The sequence below is a fragment of the Astatotilapia calliptera genome, chromosome 7 (genome assembly GCF_964374335.1).
Source record: "Astatotilapia calliptera chromosome 7, fAstCal68.1, whole genome shotgun sequence".
In the NCBI taxonomy this organism is placed as follows: Eukaryota; Metazoa; Chordata; class Actinopteri; order Cichliformes; family Cichlidae; genus Astatotilapia; species Astatotilapia calliptera.
Genome location: NC_137428.1, coordinates 2,201,331 through 2,218,828, shown reverse-complemented (window position 1 = coordinate 2,218,828; position 17,498 = coordinate 2,201,331). Strand labels below are relative to the sequence as shown.

The 17,498-nt window shown below is 43.6% G+C and overlaps 1 protein-coding gene and 1 long non-coding RNA gene across 4 annotated transcripts in view; one reads left to right on the top strand and one right to left on the bottom strand.

Annotated features, from left to right (window-relative positions):
- The window catches only part of LOC145429643 (uncharacterized), a 29,235-nt gene that overhangs the window by 10,281 nt on the left and 1,456 nt on the right, over positions 1-17,498 (top strand). The window contains exons 1-2 of one of the 2 annotated variants that reach the window (XR_013909908.1): positions 7,763-7,903; positions 15,986-16,078. This is a non-coding gene — a long non-coding RNA (uncharacterized LOC145429643). Of the gene's footprint in view, positions 1-7,762; positions 7,904-15,985; positions 16,079-17,498 lie in introns of those variants that run through there. The other variant, XR_013909907.1, reaches the window with a different exon arrangement.
- LOC113027210 (mixed lineage kinase domain-like protein) lies at positions 1,911-7,639 on the bottom strand. Of its 2 annotated transcripts, XM_026176832.2 has the most exons (3): positions 7,552-7,639; positions 7,089-7,338; positions 1,911-2,919 (listed from the first exon to the last, which is right to left on the bottom strand). In XM_026176832.2, exon 3 carries the CDS (start codon positions 2,911-2,913, stop codon positions 2,254-2,256), a length of 660 nt encoding a protein of 219 aa, XP_026032617.2. In that variant the 5' UTR covers positions 2,914-2,919; positions 7,089-7,338; positions 7,552-7,639; the 3' UTR covers positions 1,911-2,253. The 2 variants fall into 2 exon arrangements, with proteins under 2 accessions (XP_026032617.2, XP_080159483.1); XM_080303357.1 differs by lacking the exons at positions 7,089-7,338; positions 7,552-7,639 and adding an exon at positions 3,497-3,627.

Sequence of the window (17,498 nt, the reverse complement as noted above, 5' to 3'; positions counted from 1 at the left end):
GCCTTTTTCACCACGGTGTTGATGTGACAGGACCATGACAGGTCCTGCGTGATGTGAACTCCGAGGTATTTGAAGCTGTCCACTCTCTCCACTGGGCACTCGTTGATGACGGGGGTCTGGTAGTTCCTCTCCTGCTTAGTGCTGAAGTCCACTATCAGCTCCTTTGTCTTACTGACGTTTAGAAGGAGGTTGTTCCTCTGGCACCAGTTCTCCAGATTCCTAATCTCCTTCAGGTAGGCCGTCTCGTTGTTATCAGAGATCAGGCCCACCACGACGGTGTCGTCAGCAAACTTGATGATGGTGGTGGAGCTGGTAGTGGCCACACAGTCATATGTGTACAAAGAGTACAGCAGGGGGCTCAGAACACACCCCTGGGGGGCTCCAGTGCTGAGAGTGGTGGAGGCTGAGACATGTCCGCCCATCCTTACTGCCTGTGGTCTGCCAGTTAGGAAGTTGGAGATCCAGGCTCCCCTCGTCGTGAAAAGACTGGTGTTTTTCCTCGACCAGAGGAAGGAAGTTCAGCTGTCTGATGTGAAAAAAGCTCTGGAGAATTTCCTAGAGACTTTGCAGAAAGCTGAAATACTGAACATCAAATTCACAGAGGCTCACAAGATGAATCAGATGTGGAAGAGTTTGAAAATCTGAACAAGAGCCTCACTGATGACTACATATCGCTGTCTGGGGCTCTACACATCGATCGGGAGATGAAGCTGGATAAACGAGAAAAAAATGTCCAAGCTGGAGGCAAAATTAGCAGAGCAGGAGGAGACACTGGAGGAGACACAGAAAGGAGTGGCATCAAATTCAGCCCAAGAAAATAACACGTTCTACTGTGTCCTGCAATGAAGATCAGACCACACATTATAGGAAACTTTGTTAAACCTCTGAAATCACAAAGTTTAAAATATTTGAGATTATTATAATTAACTAGCTCATGATGTGCTTCATTCTTCAACTTGATTTATATGTGATGTGTAAAAGTATAAAAGTCCTACGAATGTATTATTCTTGATCTTTGTGGTGTTTTCACTGTGAATTTTAATTCCAGAAAAGAAGAAGAAAACAGAAACGCAGGAAAGGTTTTTCATCCGGCTCAGTGTTTCTCTGCAACAGCTGAACACTCGATCCGACTAGTTTGGCGTTTCAGCTCACCGATGCGACAGAAACATTAGTGGGAGATATTTCTTGGCAACTTTTAAAAGATTTGTCCAACTTATTCCAACGTAAACCCTGTCCGTGAAGCCAGGGGACATTTCATGGGCTTATGCGATTGGACGAGAGGGTGTAGTGCTACGTTATTAGCCAATGACTTGTCACGGTCCGGGGCAGCGGCCGTGTGAAGAGTGGAAAGGAGGACTCAAATGCAGCACTTACTCAGATGTGAAGGCGATTTATTGACAATATCAAACATAAAGTGGAGATGGCAAAACAGAACTAAGGATGAACTAAACTGGGTGAAACTACACAAAGGAGTGGCAAACCTGAACATGAAGGGAGAACAGCAGGGAGAGCACGCAGGGGATTTCACAGAGTATGAACACAGACGACGCGACGAGGAGCAGAGGAAAACACACACTATAAGTACACAAAGAGACACTGGGAAATCACACACAGGTGGGAGACACAGCTGGACCTGATTAACCTGACGAGACAGGGGAACACTAACACCAGGGACCAACAGAGGGAGCACAAACCCAAAACCCAGTATCTAAAATCCCAAAACACAAACCATCCCAAAACAGCCCAAGAATAATAAAGAGAATAATAACAATAAAGAACATAAACACAAAGTCACTGAGTCATGGCCGCAGGACCATGACATGACTGTTGATCACCACGCTGCATCCTCAGACTGCACAGTTTGAAGCAGATCAGATGAACGATTGTTAAATTAGATGAAAACCACACAGACACACATAGGCTCCTTGATTTATTAGAGATTCATTTAGCACTAGGACAAGAGGACACAAATTACATAACAATGTGAAAGAGAATAAATATGTGTGCACTCATTTCAGCAAGGAATAATTTCATTGTTTCACAAAACTTTATTAAAATTGTTTGTTTTTGAATCCCTCTCAAATCTATTTAATCGTGAAAAAAAGTAGTATTTCTTTTACAAAAGAATTTCTCGAGAATGAAAGTTACCTTCACAGCTTCCCAGTCAAGAAGACCTTCCAGGAGGAATGAAGGCCCATGAGGATTAAATAGGGATTATTATTGATCACAAATCATGCAAAGCGACTGGCCAAACTAGTAGAGCCGAAAACCCATCGGTGAAACAGTTCTGACGACAGAAACAGGGCTGATGGTCCTAATGACGGGCATCGGGGGCATGTTATTGGAGACAAGAACGCGAACTGTTGTAGTTTTGCAGAAAGGCTGGGCCAGAACAGGCGTCGAAGCCCGCATGGGTGCCATGATGTAGGCGGCAGGCACGGGAGGAGAGGGGATAGGCGGTGCTGCTGGGGAAAACGTAGGACATGGGGGGTTAGGCAGCGGTGTGTAGGGGCGCCCTAAAACAGTTTCATACACCTTGTGCAGTATGTCGCTCTGCTCAACCTGCAGAGCTCCAGAAAGCATCTGGAAGTTCTCAGTGAGTCTTTGGTTCACCTCGCTGAACTCTGCTCCAATGCTGCCTGACATCATGAACTGCTTAAGCCGATTATTTTTTGAGAATTTTGACACCAGTTTCTCAGCATGTTTCAAGATGGTGTGGAGTTCCTTCAGCGCTTTCTCCACAGCGCCAGAGTTTCTGCCTGATCCCCTTTCTTTGATGGTTAAAACCAGTCCCTCCAAAGCTCTGACCCTGTCAGCAATCCGCCTGCAGCGTTCGTCATTGTCCTTCATATTGTCATACATCTCGATGATGGTTGGGCAGAGGCCGAAAAGTTCGGAGACCAGCTTATCCATGGTGAACTGTAAGGAAAGAAAGGTAACAGAACTGTAACGGTGCCATGGAGAAGTAAACTTAACTAGACTGAATTCAAATCAAAATCAAATCGAAATTTATTTATATAGCACATATTAAAACAACAGTGTTGACCATAGTGCTTCACAGTCAGTATAAGCATGAGACAATTAAAACAAACAATAAAACAGGACAACAAACAATAGGTAACAACACAACAAGCTAGACCAACTAGTTAGAATCAAAAGCCAAAGTAAAAAGATAAGTTTTAAGACGTGATTTAAAAGACTGGATCGACTCAGCAGTACGAACATGAACAGGGAGGTTATTCCAGAGTCTGGGTGCCACGGATGCAAAGGCCCGGTCACCTCTCGACTTCATTCGAGACCTAGGTTGTGCTAGGAGCCTGTGATTGGACGATCTGCTCTGTTGGGATTGTATGAGTGGAGTAGTTCAGATAGCTGGGCGCTAAATTATTCAGAATATTAAAAGTGAACAAAAGAATTTTAAAATCTTTGCGATATTTAACAGGGAGCCAATGTAATTTGGCTAACATTGGAGTTATGTGTTCATGAATTCTCGTACCTGTTAAAAGACGCGCAGCTGCATTTTGAATTAACTGAAGCCGGCAAAGAGAGGAGTGTTGGAGGCCCGAGTAGAGGGAGTTACAGTAGTCCGATCTGGATGTAATAAATGCGTGGATAAGCTTTTCAAGATCTTTTAAAGGAAGGAACGGCTTTGCTTTGGATATCTGACGCAACTGGTAAAAGCTGTTTTTTACCACAGTGGAGACCTGTTTCTCAAGTTTAAAAGAGCCCTCCAGGAACACTCCGAGGTTCCTTACAGTGGGCGAGAGATGGCTAGCGAGAGGGCCTAGGGCATCAGCTAACTGGTTTAGCGGAGTGTGACTACCAAAGACTATGATTTCGGTCTCGTTCAATGTAAGAAAATTATGTGATAACCAAATTTTAACTTCATGCAAGCAGTTGAACAGAGGTTGCAAAGAAGCAGTCACATCGGATTTCAAAGGTGAATAAATCTGGATATCATCAGCATAACAGTGAAAGGAGATGTTGTATTTACTAAAAATTAATCCCAAGGGCAACATGTACAAAGAGAAGAGAGCAGGACCGAGCACGGACCCTTGAGGCACACCACAGTAAATAGGGGCAGAAGCCGAGGAGTGTTGCCCCATAGCAACAGAGAACGACCTCTCTGAGAGGTAGGATTTAAACCAAGATAAAACCGTACCTTTGAGACCAACAACATGTTCCACTCTTGATAGAAGAATGTTGTGGTTAACCAAAGCAGCAGTCAAGTCAAGTAAAACTAAAACCACAGAATATCCAGAGTCAGCAGTTAAAAGAAGATCATTAAAAACTCTAAGTAAGGCTGTCTCTGTGCTGTGGCGAGGTTTCAAACCAGACTGAAACTTGTCATTAATACCATTTGCATCTAAAAAGGCCTGAAGTTGTTTTAGAACTACCTTTTCCAATATTTTGGAAATAAAAGGGAGTTTGGAGATCGACCTGTAGTTAGTGAGAGCATTAGGGTCAAGATTTTTCTTTTTCATAATAGGTTGCACAACAGCATGCTTAGAGAGACGGTACACAACCTGATGACAATGATGCATTCAGCAGAGATAAGATACAAGGACCAATAACATGTAAAGCTTCCTTAAAGAAACAAGAAGAAAGAATATCATGCGGGGAACCAGAGATTTTGAGATGATCAATTATATCTTTTAAAGCAGAATAAGACACTGGCTCAAACTGTTGGAAGACAGTCAAGCATTCAGAGGCTGGAACTGGGTCTAAAACTGATGATGGGTGAGATGGATGAGAAGCCCTTAAAGCTGAGATCTTTCCAGAAAAATACTTTAAGGATTTATCACAAAGAGCAGGGGAAGCGTCCCTGTAAGTGGTATCAGAATTAAACTGGGATGAACTTCATCTGGAAGCTCTGATGAGCTGAACCTGAAATCTCTCAAAAAGGAAGTTTCAGATTCGGCTCAGAGGTCTGAGTGTGAGAGCTTCCAAAGTAACTGGAAGGATACGTTAAACTGGTGGATTACACACAGATTTATGTTCTAAGAAAAGGCTGCAATCACAAAGTTGGAGACTCCGCCCATAGAAACAAAAAATCATTTACTGTGAATAGTTTGAAGTGATGACTGCATTTGAAGAATTTAAAAAACAACAATGAGACACAACTTCACAAGCAGAAAATATGAACACTTGCCACTGTACATATACACCTCATGTAGAAGAACATGTATACAGAATGTGTTGAAGTTGAGAAAGGTCTAACAAATACCTGCTTTCCTCTTCTAAGGTAGACAATCCAATACTACATACAGAGAAAAATCCAACAATCATGTGACCCCCTATGAGCAGCACTTTGGCGACAGTGGGAAGGAAAAACTCCCTTTTAACAGGAAGAAACCTCCAGCAGAACCAGGCTCAGGGAGGGGCGGGGCCATCTTCCCCGACTGTATGTGTAATTGCGGCTCACAGTCAGAACCTGGTAGAAGCTGAATTACTGATTAAACTTCTTTACAGGCCCTGAAATTGACTCAAATATCACTTTGAGATGTGAAAATGCAGACATGGAAAACAGGTGAGATTTAACAAACAATGAGAAAACAAAACAAAGTCCCAATGGGCAAAAGTGAAAAGTCCAAAAGGGAGAAAATCCAAAGGCACAAGGAACTGGAGACCGCAGACGGGGCCTGGAAACAGGCGCTCTGACATAGACTATAGATAAGAAAATAAAAGACAATGACACAGGAAGTGAAAAGAGATGACCAAGCAGGGAATGAAGGACAGTGGATATACTGGACAGAGTGATGAAGATGGAGCTGCCAGGCAGGAGGAAAAGAGGAAGACCTCAAAGGACGCAGTGACGGAGGACATGCAGAGGGTTGGTGTGACAGAGGAGGATGCTGGGATAGGAGGAGATGGCGGCTGATGATCTGCTGTGGCGCCCCCTGAAGGGAGCAGGAGGAAGAAGAAGACTGAAATATGTTCATGTTCTGCTTTGTGATTGTGCAACAACCAGTGTTTGTTAAGTCAAGCATTCCTCAGAATCAGTGTTCAGTGTGTCTGTGTGACATCGCCGTGAAGATAAAGGTTGTTTTTGCATCACGACTCCAAAGAACTCTGTCCCGTCAGCAGCTGAACATTTTTCATACCAGGGATAAAACACACATACTATTGTGGAACTGCAGAAATGAAGCTAAACGTGCGTAGTCAAACGTAAAAACAGAAATGTTAACCAATTGTTTAACTAATTTTAGTTCATAGACACAGCCTATGAACTGAATAGGCTGTGTGTAATAGGTTTGTAAGGCCATGTTACCCCTAAATTTCTATCTTGTTCAAAGAGAAGATATAAAACAAAGTTCTGAGCTAATCGACCTCAGTGTTCTCCTTTTTTAAAAATAAATAATAATAAATATATAATTTCCACATTTATAAGTAATGCAGTTTCTAACGAAGCATGAAGAGCATTTTGCATCTTTAGGGGTAAATGAAACTTTTCTGGAGCTTTAAATATACTTTCATACAAACGTGTAAAACTGGACCCAGTGGCAGCAGCTGATTCCACATTTAACTGCTGTATTAAAGAAACACTTAGCTTTTTATTTCTGCTGATTTAAAGCTCAGCTCATTTGAGCAATGGACAAGCTCACGTTAACAATCAAGGACGCGATCAGCTTTTCTAGTTCTTTCATGGACATTAAGAGAGAATTTGTTGTGAAAAAAGACACATTTTGTGAGCTATCCACTCGGTCTGTGCATTCGGGGGTGGGGTGGGGAATCTCTTGAATGTTCGGTTACTGCAGGTTAAGCAGGTTAACAGAGTGGCACTGATACGTGTCCACCTTCACATTCTTCACTGTGAGTTTGTTTTTACAAAAGAATGCATTTGAGGAAAGATCGTTATCTTTGGGCGTAGAAACTCCACCAGTTTCTCATAAATGAGAGCATGCTGCAAGTGTCCGTGTTGGGAAATGACAAAGAATTTCCACTGACAAGAAGGATTATTTTAAAGTGGCAACTGCATAATTATGCTGTTTGTCCTTTCAAGACTGACGCAGACATGACAGGGTCATTGTTTTCTTTGTTATTTAGGCAACAGCACGCTGGACAACGGGCGTAGTCTTACAACTTACCTGCACATAAAGCTCCGTCACTTTTATATTCGGCTCAAAGAAACTGCTTGTTGTGCCGTAGCTACACACTCCTTTGAGCTCAGTGACTCCCTGCAGCCTCCCTGCAACAAATCAAGAGAGAAGATCCATGCACAGGTTTCTCTTTGTCTCCGGCACCAACTTCCCTTTAAGTTTCATTCTGCGTTGGTCAGCTTTTTATTGCAAATGCAGCAGAGGTGCACTCTTCTGTGCACCGGACCACAGCTACAACCTGGCAGGTCAAAATGTATTAAAGTTAGTGAAGGGCAGGATTTAGCCTCTGGCTGCTGAATACAACACGTTTCAACTCTAAATTCCCATTTGAAGAAAACACTTTCAAAGCATAGTTAAAAATATTAAACTGCTGCTGGTTTTAACAAAGATGACTCCAGGGTAAAATCTCCCATCGTACAGGAGCAGAGGAGTAAAGAGTTTGGGTATTTACCAGTCAGTGGAGGTCACAAGTGTTGCTGCTCAGGTGTTGAGGAAAATGAATGTCAATTTCATTCTTGTGAGTTTTTTAGGTGATTTATCTGAAACATCTCTGTGCTGACGTACAGCAACAGACACAACGATCTGCGTTAGCCCCGTTTATTATCAGCAGAATACTTCAAAGTAAAGCACGGATACCTGGAATGCTTAAGTATTTTGTACTTAGTTACCACCCAGCTGTTCTTGGTTTTGTTCTGACATGAATTGAATCAGAGTGAGCCGATGTTCTGAGCACAGACGGTCCAATCCTGACCCAGGTGAGCCTCAGCCCAACAGTCCAAGCAGAGAGGCCTGTAACGCTTCAGGTGAGTCACAGCCAGCGAATCACAACTGCCTGCTGTCGGTTTGCTTCATCCACACAGGAAGTGGCCCTCTGTGAAAAGACGTTTCTGTGGTGTGTGTTGGTAATCGTAAATGTAAAAACAGAAATGTTAACCAATTGTTTTTGAACTAATTCTAGTTCATAGAGTCCAGTTTGATGTGAGCGGCAAATATTTGATCTCTTTAAATATTTCACAGCAAACCCAGTAAGGCTGCACAGTTGGAGGCGATACCTGCGCTGCATGCACGTCATTGTTTACATCATGAAGGTACCAGTGTTGGGACTAAGGCGTTATTAAGTAACGCGTTACAGTAACTACGTTATTATTGTGGTAAGTAGCACGGTAACTAGTTATTATGCCAAAACCAGGAACGCGTTACTCGTTACTGGGATTTAGATAGGCACGTTATTCGTTCGTGTGGTGGCATCGCGGAGCTTCCACAGATTCAATAACATTAGCAAGTGGTGGAGGCAGCAGGTGGAGGAGGGAAAGGGGAGACAGGAGGAGAGACCCGAGGCGGCCGCCGGTCCGAGTGTGAACTGAACTTCAGGTAAGAGGTTATGACCTGCAGTCCATCTGGGTCAGATATGAACCAAGTTTAGGTGGAGTTTATTTTAGCTGTGCTGACTTTTTCGTACTGCGTGCTAGCTAGCATGACAGGGTTTCTATACAGCTGGGTGGTGCTATGTTACTGATGTTGAACCGTCCCGTAAAAAACAGAATCGTCTGGTATTCAGAGAAAATATTACGCGTTTCTTATTGAGGTGAAAAGGAACAGTTTGTCCCGTAATTCAGCTACAATGAAACAGACAAAGCTGCAGTTATTCTGTGTCTTTGCTGCACAGCTGCCTCTTCTTCTTTCATTCTCCCCCCTCCCTCTCCTGTTTCTACTTCAATCATGAAACTGATCAATGATCAGCTGATCGGCTTTTCTCTGTTGTTTGTTTATCGCCCACTTTGTGCCAGAAAGAGGAAACCAGCGGATAAACAACAGCAGCACGTTCAAGCTTGATCAGCTGTTGTTAGAATTTATTTAATATTACTTTCTAGTATCAGCTGATGTTTGCTGGAGCCACAGCTGTAAAGCTGCTGGTCATGATGTGGGTTTGGTTATGTGGTGAGAGGGAAACATGAAGATGAAACCAGGAGATGTCCTTACTGAACCATCAGAGCTGAACAGGTGATGGAGAAACAGGTTTACCTTTTAGGTGACATGAATGAGTTGAAGTTATGAACTGTTTCTGAGAGACAAATAACACCAGGATCCTTTTCTAAGTAGCTGACAGCTGGTAACTGTGCAGGGGCGGGTCTAGCAAAGTGTTGCCAGGGGGCCATGTAGGGCATTAACAGGGAGAGGGGGGCACAAAGAAATACTTTTCTTTCTTATTATCATTTAAAATGTCTCGCTTTTAAAAAATAATTATCTGAGTCTTACAACAAACGATTGATAGATTGATGCATATATACCATCAGAACAGTGTACATCACTGTCACAACAGGGTTTATTTTCATTCAAAGGCTTTATGATTTTTCCTATAATGGTGGGCCGGTCTCTAGTCAAATTCCCCGGGCCGATTTTTTGTCCCAGTCCAGCCCTGTAAGCAGCTCATCTGCAGTCTGGTGTTACCTACATCTTCCTATTCAGAAGGCAGAATTTCAGAGTTCTGAGTGCAATCGAAAGCACCACGACTGCAGTTTTTGTGTTGGATGTAAAAAGCAGGATAGGATAGAATCAGGCGTGGGATTTCTCTCGTGGAAATGTGCACATTATTTTTTTCCTTTCTATTGGTAGGTGGCACAGTGCACTGTGGCAAGTAAGCAAGCTAGAAGACTGACAGTCTGGCTGGGTATCCAGTTACGGAAGCAACACATTAACAAGAGAATTCTGAGTAAAACCAAAGTTACTTTCCCTAGTAACTAGTTACTCTGAAAGTAACGAGTAACTTGAAGTAACTGAGTTACTTTTGATAGAAGTAACTAGTAATGTAACTAAGTTACTAATTTAAAGTAACTTACCCAACACTGGAAGGTACAGCCAATAGAATGAGAGGTGATATTTTGTTTCTAAGAGATGCACTCAGGTCAGGTACATGGAGACCTTATTTGTCTGCAATGATGTTTTGATGAACAGGAATGTAGCACAAAGTAAAGGTGAAAGCAGCCAGCTGTTAGCTTTAATGTTAACAGTTTCATTTATATTTTTATTCTACAAGCTGCACTGAAGTTAGGAGAGAAGAACAATCAATTATAGTTTGCTGCAAATACCTGTATATGTCTCCATCACTAACTGACACAACAAAGGGGACTCTTACCTTGTAGCGTGAGTGTTGTTGGGAAGCACAGCAGTGACACCTTGTGGTGAATAAGTTAATCACCATCACATAGCTGGTTGCCCTCCATCTACAGCAGCACAGTAGCCAGTAGCTGGAGATTCTGAGGCTGACGGTGCACCGGAGCCCTAGCATCCATACGCTGTTCCAGGCAGTGAATGTTCTCATGTTACCTGATGAATCTGTCTGATTGGTTATTATGTGTTATTATTGTGTATCACGCGTGCATATAACAGGTATTACGGTAAATGATACCTGTTGTACCGTAAAGTAAAAGCTATGTTTTTAGGTGTGACGTTAACAATGACAAACATACATATATATACACATACATACACATATGTATATGTATACCATATATTAGAACATTAGACTGCTGATTTATTGTGAATGGATGATATTGTTTTATGATGCACTATACTGCTGAGTTAAGAAGAGAATATTGTGTGCAGAGAGTCAGGGCCTTGCTGTTCTGATAGCAGAGGAGACAGAGCACATTCCACAGGAGGTTCACCCCACCACCTTGTTGGGAGCAGGAAAAACAATGAGCCGAGGTCATAACTTGGGCGCCGTGTGAGAGAAAGAATGTGAATGTTTAGGCCTTTACGACTAGGTGTTGCCCATTAGAGGCTATAAGAGCTTGAGTAACCCTCCACCAGTTTGAGATTTGCTGTGTCACTCTGCATGCATGTCTCCCCATCCGGAGGGTTTGTGCTCTTAAAGTGTTGAATTGTATGGAATAAAGGATTGTTGATTGAGCATTTATACACCGAGTATTGTCCTTCCTTCAGCCCAAAGATCAAAAGAATACATGCACACACAGACATACATATATATATATGTATGTCTGTGTGTGCATGTATGTATGTATTGTTCAATTCTCCCAATTCTTTTATTTATATATATATATATATATATATATATATATATATATAAAACACCCAGCACGCCCCTGCGGGCGGTTTGTCCTTGAAGCTCGGGTCCTCTACCAGAGGCCTGGGAGCTTGAGGGTCCTTCGCAGTATCTTAGCTGTTCCCAGGACTGCGCTCTTCTGGACAGAGATCTCCGATGTTGTTCCTGGGATCTGCTGGAGCCACTCGCCTAGCTTGGGAGTCACCGCACCTAGTGCTCCGATTACCACGGGGACCACCGTTACCTTCACCCTCCACATCCTCTCGAGCTCTTCTCTGAGCCCTTGGTATTTCTCCAGCTTCTCGTGTTCCTTCTTCCTGATATTGCTGTCATTCGGAACCGCTACATGGATCACTACGGCCGTCTGCTTCTGTTTGTCTACCACCACTATGTCCGGTTGGTTAGCCACCACCATTTTGTCCGTCTGTATCTGGAAGTCCCACAGGATCTTAGCTCGGTCATTCTCTACCACCCTTGGGGGCATCTCCCATTTTGACCTCGGGACTTCCAGGTTATACTCAGCACAGATGTTCCTGTACACTATGCCGGCCACTTGGTTATGGCGTTCCATGTATGCCTTGCCTGCTAGCATCTTGCACCCTGCTGTTATGTGCTGGATTGTCTCTGGGGCATCTTTACACAGCCTGCACCTGGGGTCTTGCCTGGTGTGATAGACCCCAGCCTCTATGGATCTTGTGCTCAGAGCTTGTTCTTGTGCTGCCATGATTAGTGCCTCTGTGCTGTCTTTCAGTCCAGCTTTGTCCAGCCACTGGTAGGATTTCTGGATATCAGCCACCTCCTCTATCTGCCGGTGGTACATACCGTGCAGGGGCCTGTCCTTCCATGATGGTTCCTCGTCTCCCTCCTCTTTCTTGGGTTTCTGCTGCCTGAGGTATTCACTGAGCACTCGGTCAGTTGGAGCCATCTTCCCAATGTATTCTTGGATGTTCGTTGTCTCATCCTGGACTGTGGTGCTGACACTCACCAGTCCACGGCCCCCTTCCTTCCGCTTAGCGTACAGCCTCAGGGTGCTGGACTTGGGGTGAAACCCTCCATGCATGGTAAGGAGCTTTCTTGTCTTTATGTCAGTGGCTTCTATCTCCTCCTTTGGCCAGCCTATTACCCCAGCAGGGTACCTGATCACGGGCATATATATATATATATATATATATATATATATGTGTGTGTGTGTGTGTGTGTGTGTGTGTGTGTGTGTGTGTGTGTGTGTGTGTGTGTGTGTGTGTGTGTGTGTGTATATACAGGGAGTGCAGAATTATTAGGCAAGTTGTATTTTTGAGGAATAATTTTATTATTGAACAACAACCATGTTCTCAATGAACCCAAAAAACTCATTAATATCAAAGCTGAATGTTTTTGGAAGTAGTTTTTAGTTTGTTTTTAGTTTTAGCTATTTTAGGGGGATATCTGTGTGTGCAGGTGACTATTACTGTGCATAATTATTAGGCAACTTATCAAAAACAAATATATATATGTGTATATATATATATATATATATATATATATATATATATATATATATATATATAAAACAAATATATACCCATTTCAATGATTTCTTTTTACCAGTGAAACCAATATAACATCTCCACATTCACAAATAAACATTTCTGACATTCAAAAACAAAACAAATCAGCGACCAATATAGCCACCTTTCTTTGCAAGGACACTCAAAAGCCTGCCATCCATGGATTCTGTCAGTGTTTTGATCTGTTCACCATCAACATTGCGTGCAGCAGCAACCACAGCCTCCCAGACACTGTTCAGAGAGGTGTACTGTTTTCCCTCCTTTAAATCTCACATTTGATGATGGACCACAGGTTCTCAATGGGGTTCAGATCAGGTGAACAAGGAGGCCATGTCATTAGTTTGTCTTCTTTTATACCCTTTCTTGCCAGCCACGCTGTGGAGTACTTGGACGCGTGTGATGGAGCATTGTCCTGCATGACAATCATGTTTTTCTTGAAGGATGCAGACTTCTTCCTGTACCACTGCTTGAAGAAGGTGTCTTCCAGAAACTGGCAGTAGGACTGGGAGTTGAGCTTGACTCCATCCTCAACCCGAAAAGGCCCCACAAGCTCATCTTTGCTGATACTCGGCCCTGAAAATCTTAGAAATATGGTATCTAACCAGATTCTTACCCTGGATGGCATTACCTTGGCCTCCAGTAACACTGTGAGGAACCTTGGAGTCATTTTTTTATTGGGCGACCGTGGCTCAGGGGGTTGGGAATCGCATCTGTAACCGGAAGGTCGCCGGTTCGATCCCTGGGCTCTCTGTCCTGGTCGTTGTGTCCCTGGGCAAGACACTTTACCCTACTTACCTACTGGTGTTGGCCAGAGGGGCCGATGGCGCGATATGGCAGCCTTGCTTCTGTCAGTCTGCCCCAGGGCAGCTGTGGCTACAACTGTAGCTTGCTTCCACCAGTGTATGAATGTGAGAGTGAATGAATAGTGGTATTGTAAAGCGCTTTGGGTGCCTTGAAAAGCGCTATATAAATCCAATCCATTATTTTTGACCAGGACATGTCCTTCAACGCACATATTAAACAAATATGTAAGACTGCTTTCTTCCATTTGTGCAACATCTCTAAAATTAGAAATATCCTGTCTCAGAGTGACGCTGAAAAACTAGTTCATGCATTTATTACTTCCAGGCTGGACTACTGTAATTCATTATTATCAGGAAGTCCAAAAAACTCGCTGAAAAGCCTTCAACTAATCCAAAATGCTGCAGCAAGAGTCCTGACAGGGACTAGAAAGAGAGAGCATATTTCTCCTGTTTTGGCTTCCCTTCATTGGCTTCCTGTTAAATCCAGAATTGAATTCAAAATCCTGCTCCTCACATACAAGGTCTTAAATAATCAGGCCCCATCTTATCTTAATGACCTTGTAGTACCATATCACCCTATTAGAGCGCTCCGCTCTCGCTCTGCAGGCCTACTTGTTGTTCCTAGAGTATTTAAAAGTAGAATGGGAGGCAGAGCCTTCAGTTTTCAGGCCCCTCTTCTGTGGAACCAGCTTCCAGTTTGGATTCAGGAGACAGACACTATCTCTACTTTCAAGATTAGGCTTCAAACTTTCCTTTTTGCTAAAGCATATAGTTAGGGCTGGACCAGGTGACCCTGAATCCTCCCTTAGTTATGCTGCAATAGACGTAGGCTGCCGGGGGATTCCCATGATGCATTGAGTTTTTCCTTTCCAGTCACCTTTCTCACTCACTATGTATTAACAGACCTCTCTGCATTGAATCATATCTGTTATTAATCTCTGTCTCTCTTCCACAGCATGTCTTTATCCTGTCTTCTTTCTCTCACCCCAACCGGTCGCAGCAGATGGCTCCGCCCCTCCCTGAGCCTGGTTCTGCAGGAGGTTTCTTCCTGTTAAAAGGGAGTTTTTCCTTCCCACTGTCGCCAAAGTGCTGCTCATAGGGGGTCATATGATTGTTGGGTTTTTCTCTGTATCTATGAAGCGCCTTGAGGCGACTTTTGTTGTGATTTGGCACTATATAAATAAAATTGAATTGAATTGAATTGAATTGAATTGAATACCAGCCCAAACCAGTACTCCACCTCCACCTTGCTGGCGTCTGAGTCGGACTGGAGCTCTCTGCCCTTTACCAATCCAGCCACGGGCCCATCCATCTGGCCCATCAAGATTCACTCTCATTTCATCAGTCCATAAAACCTTAGAAAAACCAGTCTTGAGATATTTCTTGGCCCAGTCTTGACGTTTCAGCTTGTGTGTCTTGTTCAGTGGTGGTCGTCTTTCAGCCTTTCTTACCTTGGCCATGTCTCTGAGTATTGCACACCTTGTGCTTTTGGGCACTCCAGTGATGTTGCAGCTCTGAAATATGGCCAAACTGGTGGCAAGTGGCATCTTGGCAGCTGCACGCTTGACTTTTCTCAGTTCATGGGCAGTTATTTTGCGCCTTGGTTTTTCCACACGCTTCTTGCGACCCTGTTGACTATTTTGAATGAAACGCTTGATTGTTCGATGATCACGCTTCAGAAGCTTTGCAATTTTGAGACTGCTGCATCCCTCTGCAAGATATCTCACTATTTTTGACTTTTCTGAGCCTGTCAAGTCCTTCTTTCGACCCATTTTGCCAAAGGAAAGGACGTTGCCTAATAATTATGCACACCTGATATAGGGTGTTGATGTCATTAGACCACACCCCTTCTCATTACAGAGATGCACATCACCTAATATGCTTAATTGGTAGTAGGCTTTCGAGCCTATACAGCTTGGAGTAAGACAACATGCATGAAGAGGATGATGTGGACAAAATACTCATTTGCCTAATAATTCTGCACTCCTTGTATATATATATACATACACGTATATATATGTATGTTAGCGTGGGCTGCAATGCGTTAGCACGGTTAGCTCATTAACGCGTTAGTGCCATGTAGCCCCACGCACGGGGCGATCCGCGATAACTCGCTAAGGCAGATTTGCCGTGTTAATGCGGTTATGGCGTTAGCATCATTTTAACGAGATTAGCGCTGACAGCACAAGTTTTTACAAAAGTCTGCAAGGTCAGCAGACATGGGGACATTTGTGTGCGGACTGAATTATAGCACGTTCGCATGAAGACAGGAATTACATCAAGGGTTTCTACTTCTGCTCCACTAGAGTAGCTTTGCATGAATCACAGTTCAAATATATGTTTTAGCTCCTCCCCTTTTACAGCCAACCTACCTTTACATCAACTGTGTGCCTCAGATACCAGAGATTTCACCTGTGTGTGTGTGTGTGTGTGTGTGTGTGTGTGTGTGTGTGTGTGTGTGTGTGTGTGTAGATCAGCGGGCTGTGTCCAGAAGAGGCAGCAGCTCAGGAGCAGTCGGGACAGGTGACAGAGTGTCTGAAGATCAAACTGGAAGACTGTAAGATGGTAAATGAGCTCGCTGATGCCTTCACTGACCTCTCAGGGTGTAGTGAAACCCAGCTTTATAATTTAAAATGTTTTAGAGAACTACCTGAGGCTGCTCGGCTGGCATGTACAGTGGCTTGCAAAAGTATTTGGCCCCCTTGAACTTTCCCACATTTTGTCACATTACAGCCACAAACATGAATCAATGTTATTGGAATTCCAGGTGAAAGACCAACACAAAGTGGTGCACACGTGAGAAGTGGAACGAAAATCATACATGATTCCAAACATTTTTTACAAATAAATAACTGCAAAGTGGGGTGTGCGTAATTATTCAGCCCCTGAGTCAATACTTTGTAGAACCAGCTTTTGCTGCAGTTACAGCTGCCAGTCTTTTAGGGTCTGTCTCTACCAGCTTTGCACATCTACAGACTGAAATCTTTGCCCATTCTTCTTTGTAAAACAGCTCCAGCTCAGTCAGATTAGATGGACAGCGTTTGTGAACAGCAGTTTTCAGATCTTGCCACAGATTCTGGATTGGATTTAGATCTGGACTTTGACTGGGCCAGTCTAACACATGGATGTGTTTTGTTTTAAACCATCCCATTGTTTCCTGGCTTTATGTTCAGGGTCGTTGTCCTGCTGGAAGCTGAACCTCCGCCCCAGTCTCAAGTCTTTTGCAGACTCCAAGAAGTTTTCTTCCAAGACTGCCCTGTATTTGGCTCCATCCATCTTCCCATCAACTCTGACCAGCTTCCCTGTCCCTGCTGAAGAGAAGCCCCCCCAGAGCATGATGCTGCCACCACCATATCTGACAGTGGGGATGGTGTGTTCAGAGTGATGTGCAGTGTTAGTTTTCCACACACAGCGTTTTGCATTTTGGTCTCATCTGACCAGAGCAGCTTCTTCCACATGTTTGCTGTGTCCCCACATGGCTTGGGGCAAACTGCAAACGGGACTTCTTATGGTTTTCTGTTAACAATGGCTTTCTTCTTGCCACTCTTCCATAAAGGCCAACTTTGTGCAGTGCACGACTAATAGTTGTCCTATGGACAGATTCCCCCACCTGAGCTGTAGATCTCTGCAGCTCGTCCAGAGTCACCATGGGCCTCTTGGCTGCATTTCTGATCAGCGCTCTCCTTGTTCGGCCTGTGAGTTTAGGTGGACGGCCTTGTCTTGGTAGGTTTACAGTTGTGCCATACTCCTTCCATTTCTGAATGATGGCTTGAACAGTGCTCCGTGGGATGTTCAAGGCTTGGGAAATCTTTTTGTAGCCTAAGCCTGCTTTAAATTTCTCAATAATTTTATCCTTGACCTGTCTGGGGTGTTCTTTGGACTTCATGGTGTTGTTGCTCCCAATATTCTCCTCTGAGGCCATCACAGAGCAGTTGTGGAGCTGTTTTGCAAAGAAGAATGCGCAAGGATTTCAGTCTGTAGATGT

Bases quoted from the DNA above. Each gene is read 5' to 3' on its own strand.
- LOC113027210 (XM_026176832.2), bottom strand. From the start codon at position 2,913: ATGGATAAGCTGGTCTCCGAACTTTTCGGCCTCTGCCCAACCATCATC.